Raw genomic sequence first — 15,354 nt, 5'->3', positions numbered from 1 at the left:
AAAATAAAATGGACGGAACTTTAAACTTTGGCGCTTATCTAACTATAGCGCGAGCTAACTAGCAACTAATGCTGTGGACGGCTGTGTGTATGTGCATGTTTACAGTTATTTGTATGCCAACAGCGCCGCCATGCTTGGCGCCATCTTTGAAATACGATTTCACTTGCACAAGCTGACTGGCAATCAGCAGCAAAAAAAAATGTGAACACAAAAATAAGTAAGAAGTTAGCTAACGCAGCCGGCAGCCAGCTTACAGAGCCACCCCAAATACGCCAGTTCGCCTTACGTTATTTCCATTTCTTATTTTCTACTCTTTACGCCACTTTTACTGCGCTGTTTTTTATGAAGGCTCCATTACAAATAATTGCGCGTCATATTGGCTTACGACAAAGTCTATGGCAGCAGCGGCAAGACAGCCGTGTTGCTGTTGTTGTTGATGTCTATGCGAGACGACAGCGTTGTCAGTGTTGCCATGTCATACATATGTACATACATATATGTAAATGTGGTATCTTATCTACCAAATTCTAGTATTTTATACAATTTTTTATATTACCGCTACCCGCATTGCTGGCGCAACGAACACACACTTCGTCTACACTGCTATCCGCCATCCTGCCAACTTGCTCGTTACTTGCTCTGCTACATTTTCATAAAATTTTTGTTTTTGTTGCTGTATATGTCTATTTGCAGCTTTGCTCCCTTTTTCTAACTTTTTTCTTACACTTTTTTCTACGTTCTTTTCTGTAGACGCGTAAAGTACTCGTAATAGTAAATACGCTGGAGTATTATTAACGTAAATGCAAAATTGCCAATTTCGAGTGTATTTCCTGTCAACAGCGTATTTCCCTTTTCCGTTACCGCATTACTTTGTCGCGCAGCAGCAGCATTACTCTGTATAACTGTAAAATACCAGCATAAGTAGCAATTGCCGGGAGAGCGTACAGGGCGCATGGTGAGTGTAGGCAGTCGGCAGTCTATGTGTATTGGGAACGTGTGGAGGGGCCGCGCTCCACTTAAGCTTTAAGAAAATTATGCAGCGGTTTCTAGCGTGCGCTGGTTACAGTTACATCATGCTGCTTTGCAGCATTTTCTGCGCATGGTAATGACTGCTTGACGAGGTAATTGGTGCGTTGCTCACGCGCGCACTCACATATAAGCGGTAACGTAATTTGCGACTACACGCGCTCATACTCTGCGGTCCACTTTTCGATATTAGCATGTCTGGCAATTATAATTTTTTTTTAGTTATTGATGATATTTCAATTTTTCGTATACCGAATTGGAAATGTCTACTCATAAAATGTTTGCTCCAATGAATTTCGCTTACTTTTGCTTCACTTGTGCTAATACTCAATTATCCTTATTAAATTTTCGTGCATTTCGCATTCATTTGCGGGGGTTATTTCTAGCATTTATTTTCGTATATCGCTTTTTAGTGATTTCTGCAGGGTGGTAACGCCTGCCGAGGAGACAGCTATTATGGATTGTGTGTATGTACCGCTTAATTTGCAAATTGGTTATTTAATTACTCACTCCAACAAAATGGCTGATCTATTTTCATGCAAGAGTTTTTGGGGAGATTTGGACTACTCGCCTGTTTTCTGAGGTTTCTACAATGTAGTAAGCCATTAAAACCGCTTGAAAAGTGCTAAAGCGGCTGCTAAAGCATTTTAAAGGAGCAAACAAAAGTTTCCCAGAGTCACTGACATGATGAACGATTTATAAGTCATCAGCACACCAAAAAGTAGAGAAGCAAATCTTACAGCTCTTTCTGAAACCAAAAAAGTAGAGATGGAAGTCTAACGGCTCTTTCTGAAACCAGAAAAGTAGAGAAGCAAATCTAACGGCTTTTTCTGAAACCAGAAAAGGCTTTTGAAATTTGAAAAAACTCTCTCTCTCTCTCTACGGCTAAGCCAGGCGGCACCACCAGTCGTCGATTGTCGCCAAAGCTCAACTCCAGCGTAGGAAACAAAACAAGGACGGTTAAAGCTCACTACCAGGTCAACTCGATTTATCCATAATTTGGATTCCCGGTCATAAAAACATTTTCTGTAACGAAAAAGCGGATCAGTTGGCTAAGTCAGGAGCCTCTTTAGACGCAACCGAGGCAGAGGCAATACCGCGTCTGCTAGAAGCGATTAAGAGAGAGAAATACGCATTTTGAATAAACAGATATAACCAAATAATGACAAAACAAAAACAAAGGACTTATTGCATGGGTTCAGCAAAAGTATATACTGACTTACAGCTACCAAAATTTTTAACGCATGTTCTCTAAATGGCTGGTGCCCCGCAATAGTTGCAAACTCGGAGCAAGCAAGGAAGCGGTATGCTCAGCTTTATCACAAATCAACATCAAGGTTGTGGAAACCAAAGGTTTAACGGAGATAAGTTGCCTCATTGAGGGCACCCCAATGGATCATTATAAAGTCTTACGGTAGTGTACAATCAAAATGGTGCAAAATGAGCCCAAAAGGCAGCACTCCTCTCTCCGACTAAAACTTTTGTTGTAAAAATCAATCCAGTATTGGCATTTGCAGCGTTGTTTAAGCCTACGTTGATGAACCCTAAAATCTAAAATCTTAGTCTAGTCTAAATCTAGACATATTTTCTGACTCAGCGGCATTTAAGCGTCTTAAAGGTCAGCACAAAAGTTTCACTGCCCCCAAAACCACGTAAAGTTGATAATTGTTTATCAGAAAGTGCTTTTATAGCTTAAATATTTGATATGAAAATCAATCAAGTATTGGAAATTGAGGTTATTTCGGAGCCCAGGCACTGAACTCTACTTAATCCAATGTTCCCCTGACAGAGCTCAAAGAAAAATCAGAGATTCTTGCACACTATCACTCCCCTAGAAAGAGAAAAGAAAGAAAAGCAAAAGTATGCTGTAAAAGTCCAACCTTACCAACTTTAGGAGCTTGAGTTCTGCTCGTGCGATTTAAAGAGAAAAATACGCGAGGACTAGGGTCGTTTGAAGTAGAATGGAAACTTGGCATACCGTATCGTCAGCGGTTTCAAAATTTAGCGGCTTTTGAAAAGAACATAACCTATTTGTTCCGTTATGTCGTTATGTCGCCAAAAATATTTAATAGTGGTATTGAGCAGTTACTGTGTCGTTCAACTTGACTTTACCATCCGACCGATGTTCCCGGTTGGAACAAATAAATTTTTCGAGAACTGAGAGTAATTATTTTAGAAAATAGTGATAGCAAAGCTGCATCAACGACAATTATCCGGTTTCAAACTTCTTCGAAAAGAAGTCAGTAACACAAATCAAGGCCTAGAAAAACAAGACGACAGAGTTTCTTAGCGTTAATGTTGTTGTTGTAGCGACTGAAAACGTTCCTTAAATAGTATTGGTCAATACTGCTGAATTAACATCGCTAAACGGTTGAAACCGACCCGAATATCGTGGTAACGGTTTCGGTTCTTAGGCTCGTCTTCATCATTCGTCATAGGCTTATGGTTCTATCTCATTTGACGAACGCTATACATGAAATGTCAATAATCTTCTCTACTTTGTCTCTAAACAAGGTTTAATATGCAGCTCTCTTCGAGACAGATATATATATTGTAAATTTCTCGATTTGTCCCTCAAATTAAGAGTGCGCTTGTTAATACTGAAGTAAAAATATCGCGTCCTACGACTTTAAGTCGCATCCCAACACATTTTTATAACAACTTCTATGCCAAAAATAAATTTAAAGTTTCGATATATTTTTTAGTTTCTATCTATATATCTTAACATATAGTCTAAGCAACCCAATCAACCCTAAAGAATTTAAAACTTTCAGCAAAAATTTCGTTTTTAAACTTTTCACACAACAAAGCACCTTCAGCAATAATGCCAATTTCAACGTACCAACCAGTTATTTATACCCAAATCCCCCACTTTCACGCTCTCATTGCTAATCAATCAATTTGTGTGCGCACAAACGAAGGCACTGCTTAACGAAACCAATTAGTAGGTGACCACAATACAAAAAGCGTCACAAAAGCACGCCGCTTTCCCCTACCGATTGATTGAATGATTGAACACATGAAACACACACACACACACGTTGGAGTGAGTGAATGGAGTGTTCTATTCGAACGCAATGCAAACCACACGCAAATGTCATTATACACGCATCAATTAACAACAAAAACTGACCAGTACGGCGACTATCGGCTGTCCACCTTATCGATTGCTTTGGCTCGACAGCGCAGGGTTGTATGGTGCGGCATTTGAGGTAAAGTAAAGGAGCGCATTGCAAGCATGGTCCACACAAATAATAATTCAATTAGCAATTTTGCGGTAAGCTATCACATAACTAGTCTGGAAATTGTACTTTTGTGCGCTTAATTGTTTGTTTAAGTTGCCCTCAGCGCCGCCGACATGCGATACTTTTATTTGGCTTAATGCAAGAAACTATTTACGTGCAATTTACTACCTAACAGCGTTTCCTTTGTTCGCTCACATGCAATTAAATCACACCAATCATTGAAACTGCTCGTATTTTTCCGCTATTTTCGTTAGTTCTCTGCTTACTTTCATTTCAATTCATTATTTGGCGATTAATCCTGCCTATCAGCGTGTCCTTGCTTCATACAATTAATTGTTCAATTAAACAATTTGCTTTCTTATTATTGTTGGTATGGAAAATTTGTGATTTTCAAGGATATTTAGTAATGCGATATGACAGCAAAAGCAAACAACAATAAAGAGAAAATTAAAAATAAGTGAAAAGCGCGAAAACTATTAAATTGCATTAAAAATTATTTTTCGGATTTTGGTAATTTAATATAAAGCAAAAGAAAATGCTGCCTGACTTTCACTTCCTGGAATTTTTAGTTTGAAAAAGAAATTAATCTTCACTGAATGCCAAGGCATTACCTTATTTGCGGCCAAGCGTATATTAGTACAAATTCCGTCAAGCGCTGTACCAAGTAAAGCCGGAAATTTAGTTATATTTTAAGCATTTTCAGAAATTTTTAAAGTCAGTATAGTTTGGAAAACTTCAAACGACACATAAAGCTTAATAAAAATAAACAATTATAAAATAAACAAAGAACTTTTTGACAGTTTGACCCGACGAAAGGAATTCACAATGCAGCACACCACTATAATCACCTCAACTTACTTTTTCATAACAGTATTATGTTAGTGATTTGATTCTTTTTTTTCGAATGCCTATATTTGGCCCTCGAAGCGTTGACTTCACCCAAAGAACTTGCTCACCAAAACCTTCTATCGGCCAAAAAACTGAAGTTGATTGTTTTCAGGGGATCTTATAGACCACTAAAATCATAATTCCAGCCCGGAGCAGCTAGCGTGCCCGGGAATAAAAAAAGCAATAACAGACAGTGATTCGATTTTTTTTTTGAAGGACGATGTGTGGACCTCCAAACGGGTCTGTCCTGAAAAAAATTTTATCAGCTGAAAGCATGCCGAAAATTTTTAATTTCTAGGATTATCGTAGAATATTAAAGCCAAAATTTGAGCGGAATCGCAAACAAAATTACTTCAGTTGTTACCTTATAAGAAAGCAAGCATATTCAAAATTTTTGAATAAATATCGTTCAGTTATTCAATTCTTGTTCTTGAAAGTCAATATGCTAAACTGCTTCGAAAAAAGTTCTATCGGCCGGAAATGTGATGGTCATCATTTTGTAAGGTTTATAAGGTATAATCTAGATCAATTACCAGTAAATAAGCAAAAACACCGAAATATTGGACCCACCCAAGACAGTCGGGTCTACGTAACCGGAACGGTCAAGAACTGTCAACTTGAACAAATTCTGCCGCTAAAACAACAACAACCCATTTTGCAGACCTCCAGAAAACGTATTTTTTAGACGGTTTAAGGAAGTTAGAACATTTTTTGAAGCGCTTTGAAATGAAGGGCAATCAATAAGTTAATTTCACGGAGGTAATGTGGGCAATTGTGGGTCTTTGGCGCTGCCTGGATGTGGTATCTTATGCCAAAGAACTCAAATATAACATAAACTACTTTAATCGTTCATTTCGAAAGGTCATAGTTGAAAATTTTATGATAAGAGTTCGATCAGGTTCACAAATGTCAATTTCACATAAATTCCGCGCTTCGATTTCATTACTGTCTCGTATGCTTTTGGCGTAGTTGTTGCTTGGAAATGTCAATGTTGGCTTAAGAGATTGTGACTTATACTTAATTATGATGTCCTTGAGAGTTATGGTGATTTACTGAAAGGCTATAAAAAGAGGCCAACAGTTTTCAGGCTGTCGCGAACTAGTCAAAATACCAACATTTTACAAGTAAACAGACTCCAGTCAACCAATAGGTCTTAACAATATTTTTATCCTGAAGGTAAATAGGTCTCCATTTTCAATTGAACCATATTGACCTGGTATGGGTCTTAAAATATAAAAAATATTTTATTATATCCTGAAGGTATGTGTTATAGGTAAAATCAGTTTCAATTGAACACTATATAGAGTGACCCTGGTATACTCACACTAAAGATTACTAGCACAATTTTTTCAAGGCTATTTATGTCTCAATTTATTAATCTATAATGAAAATAAGTACAACAACATTTTTATCATTTTATCACCGCCGTTTTCTGTTCTCTTCGCTGTCAGCACAAAAATCAGTTAAAATTTTAATAATTTGAGTTCAACATTATTTTCCATTTGACAAACATGATTGGCCCAAATTGAAATACAATAACCTTAATCTACTCAAATTTAACAAAGCAAGTGATAAACTCATCGCAACAACAAATCAAATTAGGCGCAGAATGCAAAAAACAAACTTCACCATTGCCTGCCATGCCTCGATGTGTTATCAGCATAACAAAAGGCGATAAATAAAAAGGACACCTTTAAGCCATTTCAGCATAATTTGATGCGATCATTGTTAAAACACACGCAAACATGTATGTATGTGTGTGCGGCTGAACCACTTAACACCCTAATTGTCACAACACAAAGTAGATACAATAAAAATACATGCGTACGGCATACAACAACAAACCGTAAAATTGTTACAAACAGCTACGCGGAAATTTGTGTTATTTTTTGTGTTGCAAGGCATGTGCGAAAAGGTAACTTAACCCTTCCACACACACACACCAACACGAAACATTTGACATTCAAAATAGCTGACAAACAATCGCGGCTTGTCAATCTACTTTTGCTTGAATAGCGTTTGAACAAACATTTGTCAAACGTGCAAAAATTCGTTGACAACGCTTTCGCAGTCACAGTTTGCACTCACGCACTCACACTCGACCACTTTAACATAGTAGGCTCTGCCTCAGCAATTGGCTTGCGGTGTATGTCGGCTTATCGCATGCGAGAAATCACACCACTTCCTTGAAATCAAAACTGACAGTTAGCCACATGTTTTCGTGTGTATGTATGTGTGTACAAATATTGCTTTGCCTGTATGCGTGTCGCCTCACTTTGTGTTGGCTGCTTGAGGAAATGCGATTTGCGAAATCTTCTCTCTTGTAGCTGGAGCCGTTTTTATTTGAGAATAGTGCTCACACATGACAGATTACGAATGAGTCAGTAGGAAAGTTGAAGTTGTAGACTTTCATAAAATTTTCTTAAAGATCAAGACAGGTTTGTATGGTTAACTATTAAATATGCTATTGTGTTCAGTTTCCTCTCTGTTTTTGTTTTAATAAACTTGAAAATTAGTAGCCATAATCATATCTAATAAGTGTGAGATTATCAACCATTGAATCAGACCTTCATAGTGGGTTCTCTGACTGGTTTCTAGAAGTATGTTGCTATGAAAATAGATCTAAAGATAATACATTAAGCTTTCGGTTTATGGTTAAAAACCTGTAAAATTGGTAACCGCAGTCACTTATTTTAAGTTTCAGCCCTCCTAGTAAAAACTCTGACTGGGTTTTGGCCACATGTTTACAAAAAACAAGGTCAAAAACTAAGCTTTCATTGGTTGAACTTTCGTATTATGGTTAAAAGCTTGTGAAATTGGTCGCCATAGCAATTTCTTATATATGTCAATACCACAAAGGCCTTTCAAGTCGAATATTGGACTGGTTTATATAAGTATGAGGATAGGAAACAAAGTAGAAAACCAAGTTTTGATATGTTGAGCATTTGAACTATGGTTAAAAGCTTAAAATAGCTTTGCAGACCATAAAAATTGTTGCAAACTTTGAGGGATTCTTTTAGCAAAAGCATCGGTGTGAAGAGCTGGTGATATACGAGAGCGATCACTTAGCATCCAAAATAAGAATGAAACTTTTGAAGAAGTTGGCGATTTTGTCTCCTTTTATCTTGACACACTTGATCCAACGATGTTCTACCTTCTTTAATTGAACTGGAAACTACTTTTTTTGGAGGTCTGCAAAGAAGGTTTCTCTTTATACTAAAATTTTAGCCCAACTGGTGATATTTTTCAATTTGAAAACAATAAGAAAACGCTCAGTGGGGCCAAATTTAGAGAATATGATGGATGAAGTAACAGTTCACAGCCTGATTTGCCCAATTTGGCACTACTGAAAGCCAAAAGATGTGTGCGCCGAAACTCGTGCCATTCCTGTACTTAATTAGATTTTAATAATGCAAAATGATTATAGTGGAACTGCTAGTGGAATATTTTTTTCCGAATATTATTTAGTTATATTCAAAATTGTCTTTTAACCATCCCTCAGCATGAAATGCCGAATCACTGGACGTAATCGTGTCAAGTAGAATTGTCCTAAAGATAAATCTCTCTTCCGGGTAGTTATAAAACTTGTAGGACCACTCTTTTGTCGCAAAATATAACAGCACGAACCTCAAATAAGATACATTTTCAAGAACTTATAACTACTTAATCCTATAATTTAAACGAATATGAAGCAAAAACATGCTTGTCGCACGTATTTCCCACAGGGTCACCACTGCCTGTACATAATGTATGCAAAACTCAACGCAAATTTCGCCAAAATGGCACATTGTTGACATCTTAAGTCGCACACAATGGCATTAGCGACACACACGAACCACATGCAGACATGAATTCGGCTGCACACGAACACCTTGTGCCATACGGTAAATAAATTTACAAGCAACAACACACATTGTACACACAAGACATAAGAATTATGGGCGCATTCTATTGTGACAGTCAGCCGGCAAAAAGGTGTTGCAGATAAAATAAATTTGTCTGCTTTCATTTTTTTTTTTTTTTTGAAAAACTCTCAACAGAAAAACTTTGCATTGCAAAGAAACGCTGTTTTGTCTGACTGCTGCGGGAAATGAGGCTCAATTTTCAGCGTTCATTCACATCTCATGCCTTGGAAACCCTGAAAATTGTGCGAACGTGCTGGTATTATTTGAAATCGCATAAGGAAATAGTTTAAGTAAATTATAATTTTACCTTTTGTCCACAATAATCGTGTGTTGTATGTGTTTGTGCGGGTATTTAATGCCAATTATGGCATGTGAAATTCGATATAGGCCCTTGTAAGTATGTTTGACGGTTTATTTTTATTGTGTTGGCATTATTGTGGGATTATGTGTGTTAGATTTCGTTTGAAGTGGGCGATTTGTGTGCGTTATATTTTTCCTGCAAACGCCTTTGTGGCCAAATGAAGTGGAATCCTTTGCGAGCATGTGTCGAAAGAGGAGAAAGTGATTTGACAATTGTACGGCGATTAGTGTAGGGAAAGGGTTTCAATACGCACGATATGTCAAAATTGACATTTGAATGCCGTTAAACGCGTTTATTGGGAGTGTGTGCGAAATAATTGGTTTAAATGTTTAATTTAATGGGGAGAGTATATAGATGTTGCGATAACTTTTGTTTAAGTGGGTACAAGCAAATAACTGTAAAATATAATAATATTATTATTATTAAAGCTTCAACCGGAGCTATAATACGCTTTTCAACTGAATATCTTATGTAGAAGTAAATCTGAAAACGTAAGCGGCCTCCTGTCATTTTGTATGGCAGCTATATGCTATAGTCGTCCGATCTGAACAATTATTTGGAATATTATAGCGTTGCTTTGGATTATAATCCATACCAAATTTCGTGAAGTTATCTTGTCAAATAAAAAAGTTTTTCATACAAGAACTTGATTTTGATCGATCAGTTTGTATGACAGCTATATGCTATAGTGATCCGATTTCAACAATATATTCGGATAATATAGCATTGCCTTGGACAATAATCCATACCAAATTTCGTGAAGTTATCTTGTCAAATAAAAAGTTTTCCATACAAGAACTTGATTTTGATCGATCAGTTTGTATGACAGCTATATGCTATAGTGATCCGATTTCAACGGTATATTCCGATAATATAGCATTGCCTTGGACAATAATCCATACCAAATGTAGTGAAGGTACCTTGTCAAATAAAAAAGTTTTCCATACAAGAACTTGATTTTGATCGATCAGTTTATATGATAGCTATATGCTATAGTGATCCGATTTCAACGGTATATTCGGATAATATAGCATTGCCTTGGACAATAATCCATACCAAATGCAGTGAAGGTACCTTGTTAAATAAAAAAGTTTTCCATACAAGAACTTGATTTTGATCGATCGATTTGTATGGGAGCTTTATGTTATAACGGCCCGATATCGACGGTTCCGACAAAGAAGCAGATTCTTGGGGAGAAGAGAACGTATGCGAAATTTCAGATCGACAGAAAGACAGATATCGCGAAATCGACTCAGCTCGTCACGCTGATCATTTATATATAGTATTTACCTATAGGGTCACCGACGTTAACCCTTTGTGGATTACAAACTTCGTGCAAAATTAATATACCCTCTTCAGTATATAAAAATAAAATGGCAACTTTATGGCCTAAGAATTTCTCCACAATCTCTCAACCTATCTACTCATCATCATTTATTCATTTTCAATCACAAATTTAATACAACATGTCTTCTATTGCGCTCTCTTCCACACAGAACAAGCCGCACGTGGTGCCCAAGACTACACAAATAGCCTAAACAATAATAATAACAACAACAACGATGATGCACACTCGCCCAACAAAGCGCACTCAAGCAACGGCTCTAACGGCAGCAGCATCTCACATATGTCCGCAACGAATGGCAGCAGCCTGACGAGCAGCGGCAGCGCCACATCCGCCAACAACAATGGCGCTACGAATAACAACGGCGGCAACAACAATAACAACACGTCACCAGCAACACGACCCACACTTTCACCCGCCGAACATGCGGCTGCCGCTTTGGCGCATCATGCTGCCGCAGCTGCTGCAGCACACCATGCGCACTCACATCATCAACATGGCCACCATCATGCGCATCATGCACACACGCACCCACTGCATGGCCACCATCCGCATCATGCACACCACCATCCACATGCGCATCATCCACACGCCCATCATCCGCATGCCGGCGCCACACATGAGGCATTCCTTAATGGCGCTGCGGCGGCGGCGGCGGCAGCAGCTGCCATCGGTAGCGGCATGGCCGGTGCCGGAAGTGTTGTGGGCGCACCTAATGGCCTGCTCGGACACGGCGGTGATCCTAGCGCGCTGCTGGGCGGTGCCGGACCCGGTGGTGCAGGCGGTTTAAGCAGTAAAAAGAAGAATAAACGACGACACGGCCGTACAATATTTACGAGCAATCAATTGGAGGAGCTGGAGAAGGCTTTCAAGGAGGCGCACTATCCGGATGTTAGCGCACGTGAGCTACTCTCGATGAAGACGGGCTTGGCTGAGGATCGCATACAGGTGAGTGTGTTGTTGTTGTTTTGCATATATATGAGGTTTTTGCTTTTTCGCTCTAACTCACTTTATTGCCATTTTATTTATTGTGATTGATATGTTTGCAACGACACAAGGAGTTAGTGCCGTTATTTAGTTTATAGACTGGCCAGCTGAAAGCTGTTTGACATTTAGTGTAGTGCACAGCAGCAATCAATACTAAATTGCTGAGGAAATTTTATTATAAACACAAAAGTGCTTTATTGGATTTTTGCTAACTCACGTATGTACGTACTGATTGCAGCGTTGCATTAGTTAGTCATGCAGTTTGCTCTAGTTGTTGTTGGCTAGCTGTAAAAGTGTTATACGATTGCTGGCAAATTTATTGGGCGCTGCAGTAGTTGGTGCAAAGAAACTCTTAGATTTTTTTTCAAAATATTTACTTAAATTAAAATTTGCATTTTTTGCAATACATTGCAAATCAACTAATTGTAAATTATATTTAATTAAATGGGTATTAAAAGTAACTAAGTTTTTTGTTAGTCAGTTTGCATTTGCACAAATGCAAAATGCAAACTTTGCATTTTTCCAAATTTTATTTATTTAAAAAAACCTTTTTAAAACTACTGCAATAACTGTAGGTAAAAATTTTCACTAATAAATTTTGAAAAATGCGAAATGCAAAAATGCACTTTTTTGCACATATTATAAATCAAACAAATTTTAAAAAATTAATGCATAAAATAAATTATTATTAATTAAATATGCAATAAACGTAGCTATAATTTTGCACTAATCAATTTGCACAAATGCAAAAAATGCACTTTTCGCTGATTTTAAAAATCATAAAAATTAAAAAAAAAATTATTATTATTATTAATTAAATATGCAATAAATGCAGCTATAATTTTGCAATTTCAAATGCAAAAAATGCACTTTTCGCTGATTTTAAAAATCATAAAAATTAAAAAAAAAATTATTATTATTATTAATTAAGTATGCAATAAATGCAGCTATAATTTTGCACTAATCAATTTCAAATGCAAAAATGCACTTTTTTGCACATGCTATTAATCTTAAAAAAATATATATTTATTTATTGCACCATAAGTACTATACTTATCTCCAACGCAATCAACAATTACCACTTTTAATTTAATTATATACAAATCCACAACTCAGCCATCATCTCATCATCATTAATACGACTGCGCTGCAAAACAATTGACATGTGTCAAACGCAATGCAAAACTCATAAGGAGTTTCGACACATTCTAACTTTTGAAGTGTCATATTGACAAATGCAATACCCCTGCTGAAGTGATTTTTTTCGCTAGTCTCTTTTGAGAGGCACTTGCCTGACGTTTGCCGCTTTTAAAATTGAAAGGCTGCTTTGAAGGATAATTATAAGTGTGCAATACTTGGCACTTTTATATTTGAAAGTACATTTTGTAATTACTCTCTGATTTGGCATCATACGACAAGAGCATATCCTTTCAAATACTTTTTAAATTTTTTAAAATGGCGCAGTTGACGCTGAGCTAATGGATGTTACCTCTTCTTTACGGGCGTAGACACCACTAACGTGGTTATAGACGAGTTAACAACAGTGCGCCAGTCGTTTCTTCTTTTTGCAATGTCGCGTCAATTGCAAATTCCAAGCGAAGCCAGATCCTTCTTCACCTGGTCTTTCCAACGGAGTGGAGATCTTCCTCTTCCTCTGCATCCCCACCTGGTACTGGATCGAATACTTTCAGAACTGGAGTTTTTTCGTCCATTCGGACGACATGACCTAGTCAGCGTAGCCGCTGTCTATTAATTCGCTGAACTACATATGTACATACATATATCAATGTCGTCGTATAACTTGTACAGCTCATCGTTCCATCGAATGCGATATTCGCCGTTGCCAATGCAGAACCTTTCTCTCGGCAAAACTCGTAATGTCGACTCATCAGATGTTGCCATTGGCCATGACTCTCCACCATATAGCAGGTTGGGGATGATGAGTGATTTGTAGAATTCGGTCTTTGTTCGTCGAGAGAGAACTTTACTTCTCAATTGCCTACTCAGTCCGAAGTATCACCTGTTGGCAAGAGTTATTCTGCATTGCATTTCGAGGCTGACATTGTTGTTGGTGTTAATGCTGGTTCTAAGATAGACGAATTTATCTACGACTTCGAAGTTATGACTATCAACAGTGACGTGGGAGCCTAGTCGCGAATGCGATGACTGTTTGTTTGATGACAGGAGCTATTTCATCTTGCCCTCGTTCACTACCACCGATTTGCTTCCTTTCCTTATCCATTCTAGAGAAAGCCGAACTAACGGCGCGGTTGTTGAGTTCAATGATATCAATATCATCAGCGTACGCCAACAGCTGTACACTCTTAAGAAGATGGTGCCTTCTCTATTTAGTTCTGCAGCTCGAATTATTTTCTCCAAGAGCAGATTGAAGAAGTCGCACGAAAAGGAGTCGCCTTGTCTGAAACCTCGTTTGGTAACGAACGGCTCGGAGAGGTCCTTCCGGATCCTGACGGAGTTTTGGTATTGCTCACCTTCAGTTTACACAACCGTATTAGTTTTGCGGGGATACTAAATTCAGACATAGCAGTGTTTCAATTTGATCAAAAACAGAAGCCTTCGTGTGGTACAATGCCTCGTTCTGAACGACCTTAGACCTCTTCAGCAGACGAAAATTTAAAAAAAGTAAAGCCAAATGTTAGAGATATGGAAAGAGTCAGCCTTGTCTGGACGACTTTAGACCTCTTCAGCTGACGAAAATTTTAAAAAAGTAAAGTCAAATGTTAGAGATATGGAAAGAGTCAGCCTTGTCTGGACGACATTAGACCTCTCCAGCTGACGAAAATTTTAAAAAAGTAAAGTCAAATGTTAGAGATATGGAAAGAGTCAGCCTTGTCTGGACGACATTAGACCTCTCCAGCTGACGAAAATTTTAAAAAAGTAAAGTCAAATGTTAGAGATATGGAAAGAGACAGTGAATAAGGAGTTCTATTTGGCCGTTTGCGCGAGCATCTCCGACGTAAACGGCCGGAATTGTGGAAGAACACTTGATGGATCGAGTCACGATTGTGACCGAATTTAAAGTCAAAAACGGCATGAACACCATCAATCAACCAGCATATTCACCAGATTTGGAACCGTGTGATTTTTTCTTGTTCCCCAAACCGAAATTGCTACTCCGTGGAACCCGTTTGGGGATTATATTGAAGACGACAAAATAAACATTGATTAATAATAAATTTTTTGCGTTTTATTAACCACTTCCAGGCACTTCCAGGCACTTTTTTGTCACAACGTATAACTACAATATTTTTTGTATTTAACATCATATTTTTTATTTTATTTTATTTTTTATTTTTTTTTTATTTTATTTTATACTTTTATTATTTTTTCATTTTATATTTTTTTATTTTTTTTTTTATTCTTTCGATATTTTTATTTATTTTAAAAATAATTTCATAAATATTAATTTTTGCTGATTTTTCTTTCTTTCTCATTTTTTACATTTACTTTTTTAATTACCGCTCACACTCTAAATTACCTCGGCGGCTGCAGCCATCAATGTAGCACAAGTGCTCATATACAAATTCAATTATGACAAATATGCGATATGGCGCCCATCCGAAGCACAAAAACAAA

General features: G+C 37.5%; 2 protein-coding genes across 2 annotated transcripts in view; one reads left to right on the top strand and one right to left on the bottom strand.

The window, feature by feature from the left end:
* LOC126759000 (homeobox protein aristaless) overlaps window positions 1-15,354 on the bottom strand; it is a 311,849-nt gene that overhangs the window by 273,051 nt on the left and 23,444 nt on the right. The gene's annotated exons all lie outside the window — the stretch shown is intronic.
* The window catches only part of LOC126758999 (muscle segmentation homeobox), a 66,223-nt gene that overhangs the window by 31,942 nt on the left and 18,927 nt on the right, over window positions 1-15,354 (top strand). The window contains exon 3 of the mRNA XM_050473513.1: window positions 10,922-11,718. Within this exon, the coding sequence (XP_050329470.1) occupies window positions 10,922-11,718 (797 nt within the window). The remainder of the gene's footprint in view (window positions 1-10,921; window positions 11,719-15,354) is intronic.

This window comes from Bactrocera neohumeralis, chromosome 5, assembly GCF_024586455.1.
Source record: "Bactrocera neohumeralis isolate Rockhampton chromosome 5, APGP_CSIRO_Bneo_wtdbg2-racon-allhic-juicebox.fasta_v2, whole genome shotgun sequence".
In the NCBI taxonomy this organism is placed as follows: domain Eukaryota; kingdom Metazoa; phylum Arthropoda; class Insecta; order Diptera; family Tephritidae; genus Bactrocera; species Bactrocera neohumeralis.
The sequence above is the reverse complement of the archived record's forward strand: the minus strand, read 5'-3'. Positions and strand labels throughout refer to the sequence as shown.